Below are 12,432 nucleotides of genomic sequence, written 5' to 3'. Positions count from 1 at the left end.
TACTAATATATGAATCACATTCGTGGCAGTAGCACTATCTTAGAATATGAATATTCATTAGCTCATGCTTACGTAGCTTCGTAAGCTCCCCCCAATCACGTGACCTAATTAATATTCATGAACCAACTCGTCACCATAGTATGATTCGCAAATGCCCCACAGCGTCCTACAGGAGGAGCGCAGTACTGATGTGTTTCGGTCCTTCTCCTTCTCCTCACTGCTGCTGTTCAGCGCAGGCACGGCACAGCTACACTCATTCGGCCGCAATTTCCAGGTTTGAGTCTTTTTTTTTTTAAATTATGTACATAACTGGTTTGTTACACGAGCTCAAATAGCTATACTAAGGTCAGCTCGCTGATGCTTACATCTGTGTCATGATGTGGCTTTAAGAGTCGCGCCAATGAATCGTTAGATCCCCAAAAAACAAACGCTTGTAACGTTACTTCATTATGAGCGCGCGAGTTATCACAGTTACGTTAATTATTTCGTGTCTTAAAAGCGAATATTTTCAGTTACTCAAAAAGCATGATCTGTTTGGTTAGCGCCATCACAATTCTGCTGACACTGCTATTAATTTAGTTCTGACACTTGTTGCTTTTCTTCGTATTTAACGGTTCTTCTTTTCTTAAAGGGACAGTTCACTCAAATCGAGTCGTCGTGGAGCATAAACGAGGGACTTTCATTGTGCAGTGAACGCGACCGTGGTTGTCATTCTGCATAATAATAGCATATCCTTTAATGCAGGGGTTTTCAATCTTTTTCGTCAGCCTTTGACGAAATTATTTACTCAAAGTACCCCTCTGAATAATTTAATGGCACATTTGTATGTTTAATTTGAAAAACATTTATTTTTATCATTCAGTTTTAAATTTCAGAAATATTTATATAGTTATTGTTATTATTACACTCAGAAAATTAACATTTTTTCACAATAATTGTTTAAATACAGGGTTTTCCAAAAAGAGAATTATTTTGATACATTTAAGATTTACTATATAAACCTGTACCATTTATTTGCAATTTATTATTATTATTAATTCGCAAATGGGATAACGTTACACTCATAAGCACACCCTGTACCAACTGAAGAACCCCACTTTGGGAAACCCTGCTTTAATGCATAAGAGAGAGAAAAAACAACAACAATGGAATTTTATAATTTTTGGATGAATTGTTCCTTATCTTTCACTGTTGCTTTAAATATGGAAATTTTTCCATTAATCCAATATTCCCGCCTATATTACCCAAAAACTGTTATTATTTATTAACGAATGGGGATATCTGTTATACTACGGTTTATATTGATATTATAACAACATTTAACCCACCTTAATTTCTCCGTGATCATGTAAAACGGTAATATATCCTGTTGAGTGTGCTGGATTTTCCTCTCAGCAGCCAGAACTTGACCAAACACGTCACGACAGTGATATCGCTTCTGAATGCGGAAACGAAGTCGTTAAATAGCTCTAACATGATTTCACTCGAGCTACTTTGAAGGAAACCAGCTGTCACGCCGGTCACGAGCTCCCCCTTCGGCGATCGCGTCTGGTTCTTCTTCAGGGGCTCCTCTGTTCACGACGGGTACTGGCATGTATCACGATTTAACTTAAAACGAGCTTTTGACTTGTTTGTGAGTCTCAAACTGCGGGTAAAACAGAGCTGACTGTGTAATATAGGCATTTCATGGTAGATGAGTGTGCACACATTAGTCACGTGAGCCTTGTTCAGTGAGAAATCTGATAAGTGGACAGTGCAAGTTTTACAGCTCTTTCTCTGATAGAAGCTGATGTCTACAGGACATTGATAGTGAACTGCTAACTTAATATATGATGATAATTTAGTCTTGCACAACTTTTATATGATGGAAATATGATCATTTAGTCTTTAAACTTTTATGGGGAAGCATATAAAGCACATAAAGGTCATATCTGTCAATGTCAGTGACCGCCTGGCTCTTGTTTACTCCATTTCATTACCTTTTGTGTTTATGCTTGATGCTTTGCATATTGCAAATAATCTTTTTTTTCCTAGCAGCCTTGGTTCTGGAAGTATTTTCCCAGTCATTTTCACATAGCCATATTAAAAACGTCTTTATACCAAGAACCAAAACTAAATGAATCACAACATAAACATTGATTTGAAGGAAAAAGTGTTTGAAAATCAGACAAAAAAGCACAATTACTTAAAAAATAATGCGAACTGATGCGTAAAGCATACCATCAATTAACAACCTTGTATACAGGTTTACAAAACGTTATCATTCAAAATCAGCTCCCCTATAGAGAAAAATTAATGGGATTTTTATTTCTGCCACCCAACTATTGCACTCTATGTGCCTCTAGAAGTAAAGGCACATTGCTGTTGTGTTCTGATAACACAACACTTTGTTTTGAATGTAATTTCTCTCTCTTTCTCTCAGATAACCAGTAGCGCTCTGGCATCTGGCCAGGTGGAGAGCCGTGGACTGAGCTCTCATGCCCCCAACAGCCCCGCAGGTACAGCTGCTTGTGACGAAACATTTAAAAACACATCCTTCAAGTCATCCAGTCATTTCAAAATAACTAAATTCTGACAGAATACCTAAGAATCTGTGATGTAACATCTGGTGGTTTTACGTTTTTTTTTTTATTTTGGGATTAGGAATGGAGAGCAGTCAACCAATCACCATCACAGACCCGGTTACACGGCGGAAGAAGAAACGCAGAACTCGGGCCGCGGACAGTTTCACTGGCAAATTTAGTGGTACTAAACCATCTTGAACTTTACAAAAACTCTTATTAATCCTCATAATGTGCAACTTTTTGTTCTATGGTTTATCCTTTGCATGCAGTCTGTATAGTCTGTATCGTGCATCATCAGATCTTTCAAAATGTGTGATTGCAACATTTCCCATTTCCTCATTTCCGGGGTAAGGTGAGTCAACTCACAAGTGTGTGTGTGTTTTGTAGATCTGTACAAGCTGACAGACGAGCTGCTGGGTCAAGGAGCTTATGCTAAAGTCCAGGGCTGTGTAAGTTTACAGGACGGTAATGAGTATGCTGTCAAGGTGAGATGATTTTTTCCCCCATCATTTTGTAGTTACAATTACATGGTTTCTGTGGGTATTAAAAAGGTTTTAAAGTTTTAATTTGCCCTTCCACAAATTAAAGCCTTAAATCTAGGGATGCACGATATATCGGCCACCATATCGGTATCGGCCGATAAATGTAAATTTGTCTGTTATCATTATCGAACCGATAAGAAATTTTTGCCGATATATTAAAGCCACTAAATAATGCATAATTTCCTACAGAGGCACTTCAGATGTGCACTGTTCACTAGTGCTGTATTCGATACATCGATATGACGATGTATCGTCACAGAGATTTGACGATACGAGTATCGATACAGCTGGCCCTGCATCGATATTGTGGCACGTGTGCAGCAGTGGACCGCACTAAATTTGAATACAAGAACACAGTTTAAAATATTTAACAACAATGTTTAATCTGGCCGCAGAGGAACACTACTGGGTTGCTTGATATAAAGAGACGTAATCCCCGAAACGGAGCTTCCCATTTGCGCAATACGGAAATATCTGCTAAGTGTGATACTTATTGTCAACCTGGCAACCATATGTATGTGCGCTCTCTCCACTGTTTATAAACGCGTTTGCTTTCTAAAAACACCGGCTAGCTTGCAGTTTAGCGATCTCCACTTCAATATTCTATTCTCAGAAAAGTGTCATTCATCAAGTGTTAATTTATGAGGGAGAGAGAGAGCGAGAGAGAAAGAGAGAGAGATGCTGTGTATGTATGAATTACCACCGTAACAGTGAAGCTGTGGCTTCAATCCCTTTAGAAACAATGATGTTACCAGCTCCTTGTTGAGAAAGATAATGTAGCTATTGAGCGATTAAGCTAATTTTATAGATAAAATTGCGGGGCAGCGCTAAACATTTTGTTGCTGAATGTCTATGTGCGGCCGCAACGTGATCTGTGTGTGTGACTGAGTGTGTGTGTGCGTTAGATACAGTGAAGACAGCGCATTAGTTTAGAACCCTTCTCATTTTTATTTTTATATTCTAAATGTAGAGAGTGTGCTAAATTGTGCAATGATAACCTACCAGCAATGTTAAGATGATTTTTTTATATATTAATATGTGTACATTACAATATAAATATACTAGAACGAGTACATTGTTATCTATAGGCTTAAAAACAAGATGCAAACAATCAGAATATTTTACCTGGTGGGGAGTGCCCAATGTAAACATGAAATATATACCATTACTTATATTGTACTGTGGTACAGTTATGGAGGCCCTTCATAATGCAGAGGTCAACTGCCTGCTCTGCCTATAGTTAGCAATGTCCCTATAGTATGCAGTGTTTAATAAACAGCTGTTTTACTAAATTCTTCTGAGGTGAAATTCAGTGCAGTCCCGTATCGTGATGCGTATTGTGACTTTGGTGGTGAAACACAGCACTACTGTTCACCATGATGGTTTTTAATTGCTTGAAATATTATTGGAATCACTTCGAAAAGGAAAATGCAGGGCAAGTCTGTCATATTATAATCAAAACATTACTGTTAAATTATTAATGGACTCTTTGTGCGCCCGTGTTTTAGCACATTGTTATGGGAAGAGTGCATCCGTAATGGAGCTACACATGACTAGCACAGTTAAGTTTGCTTGTGCATTTGCAGCCTTTTGTGCAATTGTAGGTTGTAATATTGTGTTTATTTTATGCATATATTATCTGATTTATCTCACAAGCCTATAGAATTAGTTTGGTTAAGCTAATAGAGCGTTGATAGAGCACTTCAGTGATCATCTTTAGCACAGCGCATGCAGCTCAAACAGCAGCGCACAACATTAATAACTATATGATTGGGACTATAAAATGCGCTTATGCGCATCCGTGCGAAGAATGATGCGCTTGAAGCGACACGGAGTCAAAGCGCGCAGCCCTCTGAGTCCGCATAGAAACGTTCAAAGTACAAAGGGAAGAGATATTGATGCGTAGTGTATTAAATCTGTGCGTAAGATTGCTGAATGGAGGATGACAGACAGCCGCAGCGCAAAGAAGAGTTTACCTGAACTTGAATTTAAAGACTTAAATATTCATCTGTACCTGATTAAACTATGGAACAGCTTCAGAACACTTGAAATATAGTGCACAAAAACTTTATGGTGCTTTATAATGTTTTTGTGCCTTTCGTGGGGCTCAACAATAACACAGAATAGTATACGCACAATATCGGATTTGGATCGGTCTCGTCTGACCGATACCCGATCCGCAGAAAATGACCTTATCGGAGCCGATACCGATCCTGAGTATCGGATCAATTCATCCCTAGTTATAATATTATGTTTATGTTGTATAAATAATAAGCGCTTCAGTTTACCGGTGTTCATTCAGTTCTCCAGCAGCACACGCAGCTAAAACTGCATGCTGCTATTTGAAACAGTGGTATTAATTTAAGATACTTCTTTTTCTAAATCATTGATATATTAATAATAATAACCACCACTTTTATTTTTATCTTATTATTTTCATCAACAGTATGGTTTAATTTAAATAATTTAAATGTAGGTGCGGAGGCTATTCCGTTTAGTTTATCCATGGCACATGATTTTTGATTTATTTTTATATGTAACGTTAAGTAATGTTATCCAGTGACTTGTTTGCATTATTTAAGCATTGTTTTATTTATTTATAAGGCTGCTTCGTGTTTGATTTATGTTGAAGCTTTTAATGGTGAGACTTATTTTGTAATCAGGCTCTCAAAAATTATATACAAATTTGGATTTAGTTTTATCGGTATCGGGCAAAATTTTCATATCGGTGCATCCCTACTTAAATCAGATCAGAAAGTCCTAAAATCCAGAAGTCATGGCATTAAATGTTGCATGCACTGCAAAAGGGGCCATTTTCCTCAGTATTTTGTATTGTTTTCTAATACAAATATCCTTACATCAAGATTGCTTGACATGCAGAATGAAGAAATTAAGTCTTGTGTTCTGAGAAATTAAACTAAATTAAGTGAGTTCATGTTTAAAATAAGAGCGAATATCTATCAATGGGGAATAAAACCTTCTTTCCCTTGTAATTAAGTTGGCAGATATTTGTTCTTTTTTTTTTTAAATCAGAAACTCACTTCATTCTTATCAATTTCACTGAAAACGGTGAAATTACTTAAGTAAATCTTTCTCAATTTAAGAATTTTTAGACATTTGCTATGGAAAACAAGACAAAAATACAGATTAGGAGCATCAGTTGTTGTGATCAGAAGGTACATTAAAAGCTATTTCTATATTCTAATGACACCTATTCAAACCATAAGCTTTTTTGTGTGTGTGTGTGTAAAATTAACTAAAAAGTGATGGAGATTGGTTGGAAGTTGTATTTTAATCTTTAATACAATTGTGTTGCCTAAATTTTCTTTACTTGGCGTTAAAAAGATCTTTAAATAGGTGTAAATTTATCTTCATAATACCTGCAGAAACCTTATATATTTCCATATGATAATAATACTAAAATGGTAAATATTTTGAAAAATATCGGAGTAGTTATTTGTCAAACAAACAAATTACTTTGTGTGTAATGTGTGGTTACATTTCTCAGATAATTGAGAAGAATGCTGGTCATAGTCGGAGTAGAGTTTTCAGAGAGGTGGAGACGCTTTACCAGTGTCAAGGAAATAAGTATGATCCTATTCCACAATACTCATTATACTTAACTTAATTCCAGAATTTACTGTAATTGATTGTAGTTAGTATTATACATAACTGCTCAATTGCGTGCATTGTGTGTTTCTCTATAGGAACATTCTGGAGCTCATTCAGTTTTTTGAAGATGACTGCTGTTTTTATCTGGTGTTTGAGAAGTTGCTTGGAGGTACTGTACAGTTGTATAGAGGTAAAATACAGATGTATTCTCATTCTCAGTTATTTGTTTCTGAATGGGTTTCTCTTTACATCTAAGGTTCCATTTTAACACACATCCAGAGTCGAAAGTACTTTGATGAGAGAGAGGCAAGTCATGTAGTCAGGGATATAGCACATGCACTGGACTTTCTGCACAACAAAGGTAAATACTATACTTTTACTCTTTGGCCCAGTGACCATGACTCATTGCGAGTGTGTTTACTCAGACTCGTCTCACTCTTTCCATAGGAATTGCTCACCGGGACCTTAAGCCTGAAAATATCCTGTGTGAATATACTGATAAGGTAACACGTGTAGTTTGTCTGGCTACAGAGGCCAAACCTTTGAACAGTAGTGTAAAGGAATGGGCGATATGACCGAAATCTTATATCACAATATGAATCATTTTATTTCACGGTAACAATATATATCACAATATAGTTATTTTAGCTTTAAATAAGGTCTTTATGATATAAAAACTTTTGATACCATAGATATTTCATAGTTCTTGTTACCAGTGTCAATATCACAAAAACAACAAACAAATACTAGCCTAAATTTAAAAAAAAAACTCAAGCTCGCTGAAGACAAGTAAATAGTCAGCGATTAAATAAGAATAAGAAACTAACTGCAAGCAATAGGACAAAAAAACTACAGTAGAACAAATAAAAATAAGAAATGTTATACACTGTATAAAATTTAATATACATCACAATCAAATGTAAAAAAAAAAACACTGAATATTATTCACTGTGTAAATTAATATATATTTCTTCTTATTAAAGTTACAAAAGTGTTTTAGTCGCGAGCAATGAGGGATTTTCTCTCTTTTTTTGTTTTAACATGACAGACAGCAGGAATATTAGACTGCTGTCACTTTAAGAGCTGCCAGATCTAATATACTGTTACTCATGTGTTTTCGTTCTCAGCAGTTTGCTTTCAAGACTTAAATTACTGTGTTTACAAGGATATTTGCAAAGACGGGCATTTTGACACATACAAGTGTGTGTACTGAACTGTTCAAGGCCTATAAAGCGGCAAAATGAACTCATTTCAATACTCCCATGCTCTATGAGCACCGTCTTGCGTGTGCTCGCCTCTCTGACAGCACACACATATAGCGAAATGAGTTCTCTTTCACTGCAGATTGCATTTCACAAATCACTTGTTTTTAAACTGCAGTGCTTAAAAACACATACAAACGATACGCTTTCGTGACCATGTAGCACAGCGATGTCACGTGAGCGTGTAACCGCGTCCAAAACCGGTTGAGAAATTTCTACCGTTTAACCATGTCTACCGATATATCAGCCACCTCTAGTAGTGTATGCACTGTATGTTTATAGCCAGTCTTAATTGTAATGAGTTTTTTGCTTTTACTCAGGTTTCTCCTGTGAAAATCTGTGATTTTGATCTGGGAAGTGGAGTAAAGCTAAACAGTGCCTGTACCCCAATAACTACCCCTGAGCTCACCACACCGGTAACCGCATCCTCACATTTGTGCTTTTGGCATCCTAGAACTGTAAAATTGTGGAGTAGCATGTTTTGAGGGACGTGTTTTATCCTCTAGTGTGGCTCAGCAGAGTACATGGCTCCTGAGGTGGTCGAGGTCTTTACGGATGAGGCTTCGTTCTATGATAAGCGCTGTGACCTCTGGAGCCTTGGAGTGATTCTCTACATCCTGCTCAGCGGGAGTCCTCCCTTCACCGGCCACTGCGGCACCAACTGCGGCTGGGAACGAGGAGAGACGTGTCGTGCCTGCCAGGTAAAGCACACGCTAATTCAAAAATGTAGAGAATTCACTTCATCCACGAAGACAACTTGGCAGTGTTGTCCTCTCCTGTTCAGAACAACCTGTTTGAGAGGATTCAGGAAGGGAAGTATGAATTTAGGGATGGAGTTTGGGCTCAGATATCAGCCCATGCCAAAGATCTGATCTCGCGGCTGCTGGTGCGAGATGCCACTCTACGGCTGAGTGCTGCCCAGGTCCTGAAGCATCCCTGGGTGCAAGGAGTAAGTCCTCTAATTTTCTTGAAGACTTTCTGATTTCAGCCATTATGAGATGATAACTGATAATAAAAAGTGTTAGTGTTAGTTAGTAATTTTACTTGTTGCATACTATGTATAGACTAAAGTACACAAACCTTAAAAAGTTTGGGGTCAGTCATTTTTTTTTGTGTGTAACAAATGGTTACTTTTATTCAACAAGGACTCATTAAATTATCCAAAAGTGACCGCAAAGTGACTTACTTTGTTACAAAATTTTAAATAAGTGCTTTTCTTTTGAACTTTTTATTCATTATAGAATCTTAATTTCCACGATTTTAATTATTATTTTTTAATAATATTATTAAAATAATAATTGTTTCTTAAGCAGCATATCAGAAGCAGAACAATTTGCATTGCATCACAGGAATAAATTATTTTTAAAAAATATATTAAAAAAGAAAACATTTTAAATTGTCTGCTAAATGACTAAAAGTAAAGAGTGTAAAGACCATCGGGCTGGGACACCGGCAAAGGACATAAGTATCGCTTTTTATTTTTAATTTTAATTTTTTTCATTTATATGTTTACTATTGAATTGTTGTTGTATGCATTTGTCAATTTTATTTAATTTATGTATTTTCTTAAATGTGTGTGTATAGAGTATTTACAGAGTGTTAACTTTTAGTTTTAGTTGCTTTTTCTTATTTGTAAGTCGCTTTGGATAAAAGCGTCCGCTAAATGATTATAAGTAAGTAAAGTAAATTGTAATAATGTAACAATATTACTGTTTTTACTGTTTTTTTATGCAGTCTTTTCTTTTTTGGGTAAAAAAAATGCTCCCTTTTTAAAAAAAAAACATAAAAAAACCCCCGTAATTTATTATGTATATTTTTACTTTTATTACATTTTTATTTACTCGTTTAAATTTTCAGAATGCGCCTGAAAGAGTTCTTCAAACCCCTCGTGTTCTACAAAGGTATTTGATTTTTGATACTGTAGATTAAGTATATTTTCCAGTCTCTATAATGTTTCTTACCGTCTCTCTGGTTGAACCCACAGAAACTGCAGCACTAAAGACCTGACACAGTTTGCCGCTGAAGCCATCGCATTCAATCGACAGCTGTCTCAGAAGGAGGAAGAGCAGGAGGACTTCGGTGCCGTGGTCTGCTCCATGAGGCTCTCTCCTCCATCTAACTCTAGATTAGCCCGTCGCCGAGCACAGTCTCAAGCACTACGCACCAATACCTGACACCTGCCCACCTCACAGGTGCTCCGGTTATACTCGTGCACACCATAGTGTGTTATAAGCCTTCATATGCATACATTCTCTGGTGAACTGAATGGGTTCTTGAGCAAACACACATGTATATGCATCACAGGCTCAGTGCTACCAACTTGTAGCACAGAGTTACCTTATACAAACCAAAAACATCCATACAGTTCTAATTTATTTACAGGTCCTTTACTCTGTGTAATGTGAGTTTTGTGTATTTTAAGCATCAGAAATTGTACTTTTTAAAAAAATATTTATTACCAAATATTTATGGCTGGCAGTCTGATATAAAAAAGGTGCTCAGCTCTGAGAGAATCTACAGATGTTGATATTAATGTTGCCACATCAGTGAGGCTTTTAATTTACATTAGCATTTTTATACTTAACAAAACAATTTTAACATTTTAAAAACTACTTTAGTTACTGTAAAGAACTGGACATCTTGCTTTGTTAATTTTCTTTTGTTTGTTTTATATAAGGTCTAGCTGTAGTCTAGTTATAGTTATTGTTGAGCGAGTAATGTTTTGTTTTTTTGAGCTATGTAAAGCCATGCTGCCATGTGTTTTAAGTGGAAATGCATTTAAGAGCTATTGCAGCTTTAATGAGGGTGCTGATGAGGTATTATATACATTTAACCAGATACTTTCAGCTCAGATCGTTAGTAAATATTGCACAGTACGTATTTTTGTCTTTTCAGATTTCAGATTATATTTTTTTCATTTTATGTATATTTTTTCATGGTTTAATGTCTTTTAGAGTATTGAATTTTATTTTGTTGTAAAAGTGAGCTATTTTTCTATGCATCAGGGTGATGAGTCTGTCCTGCAGCCGATTCAGTTACACGTTTTTTTGTTTGTATTTAGTGTAAATTGTGCCATTTTGGGGGGCAGAGCTCCTAATGTGCAAAATAACTAAATTACCTCTCACTTGCCTTTCAAATTATAAAACATGCACGGTTATTTTTTCCTATTATTTGTTGTTTATAATGCTATTAGAGGTAAGATGAAATGGTAAGAATTTAGTGGTTGTCCATGTGTTATGTACATTTATGAGTGTTGGGAAACATTTAATGTACCAGGGATGGCACTAGAGGGCACTACCTCACATCAATGTTCTCAGTATTCAGTGCTTGTGTGATACTCTAATGAAGTATCGAATGCTCTTTGCAGAAATGCTGTCTATGGAAAGGCCATTTAACCCTGGGACAGATCATAGGTCAGGGGTGTTAATTTGGTTTTCCAATTTTGAGAAATAAAGTAGTTTACACTTATACTTGAGTCTTTATTCAATGCACTTTATACAGCAATATTGTGGCTTGTTGTTGTGGATAACAACAGAAATTTAAAGATTATGATATCCTCGTGTACAAGGCGTGAATGAACATGATCAGCCATAGTATGAGCGCCTATGAACACACTTATAAAGAAAAGCACAGGAAATAAATTGTCTATCTTTAAACCTTTCCTCAAGGCTTTCTTGCACTGAAAAGAAAGTGTTTTTATTCCTGAGACTGAGCACTGTGAGCAGACAGGACTTGTGTCCTTCGATATGAGTGTCACGAGGATAACTGGAGGTTATCGATTGTTTCCAAGTGCATTTATATTCTACTAGCCGTGTTTGAGCAGATATTGTGCATCGTGTAAGTTGTAATGTTTTAGCCGAACCTGAAAGCGTTGAAGGTTAACACAGAAACGGGATTCGTGTATCTTCTGATGAAGCGGATCTCGAGAGCGCCTCCCGCCGGTGATGAGTGGAATGACTCCGGCGTGAAGCGCTCAGAGGAGCCGCTCATCCCCACAGAGAGCCGATGCCCTCCTCCGGCGGCTGAAGTTGAAGAGCCTGAAGAATCATCCGAAGATTCGCTAAAATAGAAGATAACAGAAGCTACGAAATCTCATCTTCTGGTGAGTTTAAAGAATTTATTTTTACCTGTAGAGCCGGATGTCGTTAATTTCCAGATTAGCTAATGCCGCCCGCAGTTCAATTACGGACTTTGAATATGTTTCATATTGATTGTATCTCTTAATACGTCATTTTAGATTAAATATAGGCTATTAAAAGTAGGCCAATGTCAAAACGCCTTTAAACCACTGAGTGTTGATAAAATTTCTATCTATCTATCTATCTATCTATCTATCTATCTATCTATCTATCTATCTATCTATCTATCTATCTATCTATCTATCTATTCTAACGTTCTAAATTATCTGTCTGTCTGTCTATCTATCTGTCATTTTATTCTAACTAGTTAGTG

General features: G+C 36.5%; 2 protein-coding genes across 5 annotated transcripts in view; one reads left to right on the top strand and one right to left on the bottom strand.

Annotated features, from left to right (window-relative positions):
* Positions 1 to 1,748, bottom strand: part of elovl1b (ELOVL fatty acid elongase 1b) — a 63,004-nt gene extending 61,256 nt beyond the window's left edge. Inside the window, exon 1 of one of the 2 annotated variants that reach the window (XM_079393902.1) lies at positions 1,329 to 1,748. The gene's annotated coding sequence lies outside the window, so the exon portion shown is untranslated. The remainder of the gene's footprint in view (positions 1 to 1,328) is intronic. The other variant, XM_079393900.1, reaches the window with a different exon arrangement.
* Positions 125 to 11,448, top strand: mknk1 (MAPK interacting serine/threonine kinase 1). Of its 3 annotated transcripts, none has more exons than XM_079393896.1 (13): positions 125 to 274; positions 2,423 to 2,498; positions 2,644 to 2,745; positions 2,952 to 3,049; positions 6,615 to 6,694; positions 6,814 to 6,887; positions 6,975 to 7,079; positions 7,166 to 7,221; positions 8,301 to 8,396; positions 8,487 to 8,681; positions 8,765 to 8,929; positions 9,838 to 9,881; positions 9,965 to 11,448. In XM_079393896.1, exons 1-13 carry the CDS (start codon positions 152 to 154, stop codon positions 10,152 to 10,154), a joined length of 1,404 nt encoding a protein of 467 aa, XP_079250022.1. In that variant the 5' UTR covers positions 125 to 151; the 3' UTR covers positions 10,155 to 11,448. The 3 variants fall into 3 exon arrangements, with proteins under 3 accessions (XP_079250022.1, XP_079250023.1, XP_079250024.1); XM_079393897.1 differs by lacking the exon at positions 125 to 274 and adding an exon at positions 1,243 to 1,584; XM_079393898.1 differs by lacking the exon at positions 125 to 274 and adding an exon at positions 1,243 to 1,590.
* The last annotated feature ends 984 nt before the right edge of the window (positions 11,449 to 12,432 follow it).

Source organism: Barbus barbus (genome assembly GCF_936440315.1).
Source record: "Barbus barbus genome assembly, chromosome: 35".
In the NCBI taxonomy this organism is placed as follows: domain Eukaryota; kingdom Metazoa; phylum Chordata; class Actinopteri; order Cypriniformes; family Cyprinidae; genus Barbus; species Barbus barbus.
This window is presented reverse-complemented; position numbering and strand designations above follow the sequence as displayed.

What these genes read in the sequence shown, in the direction of transcription:
- mknk1 (XM_079393896.1), top strand. Translation starts at nt 152, where the DNA reads ATGCCCCACAGCGTCCTACAGGAGGAGCGCAGTACTGATGTGTTTCGG. An exon ending in TGCCCCCAACAGCCCCGCAG is followed by an intron (nt 2,499 to 2,643) that starts GTACAGCTGCTT and finishes TTTTGGGATTAG; the next exon opens with GAATGGAGAGCAGTCAACCA. An exon ending in ACCCCTCGTGTTCTACAAAG is followed by an intron (nt 9,882 to 9,964) that starts GTATTTGATTTT and finishes TTGAACCCACAG; the next exon opens with AAACTGCAGCACTAAAGACC.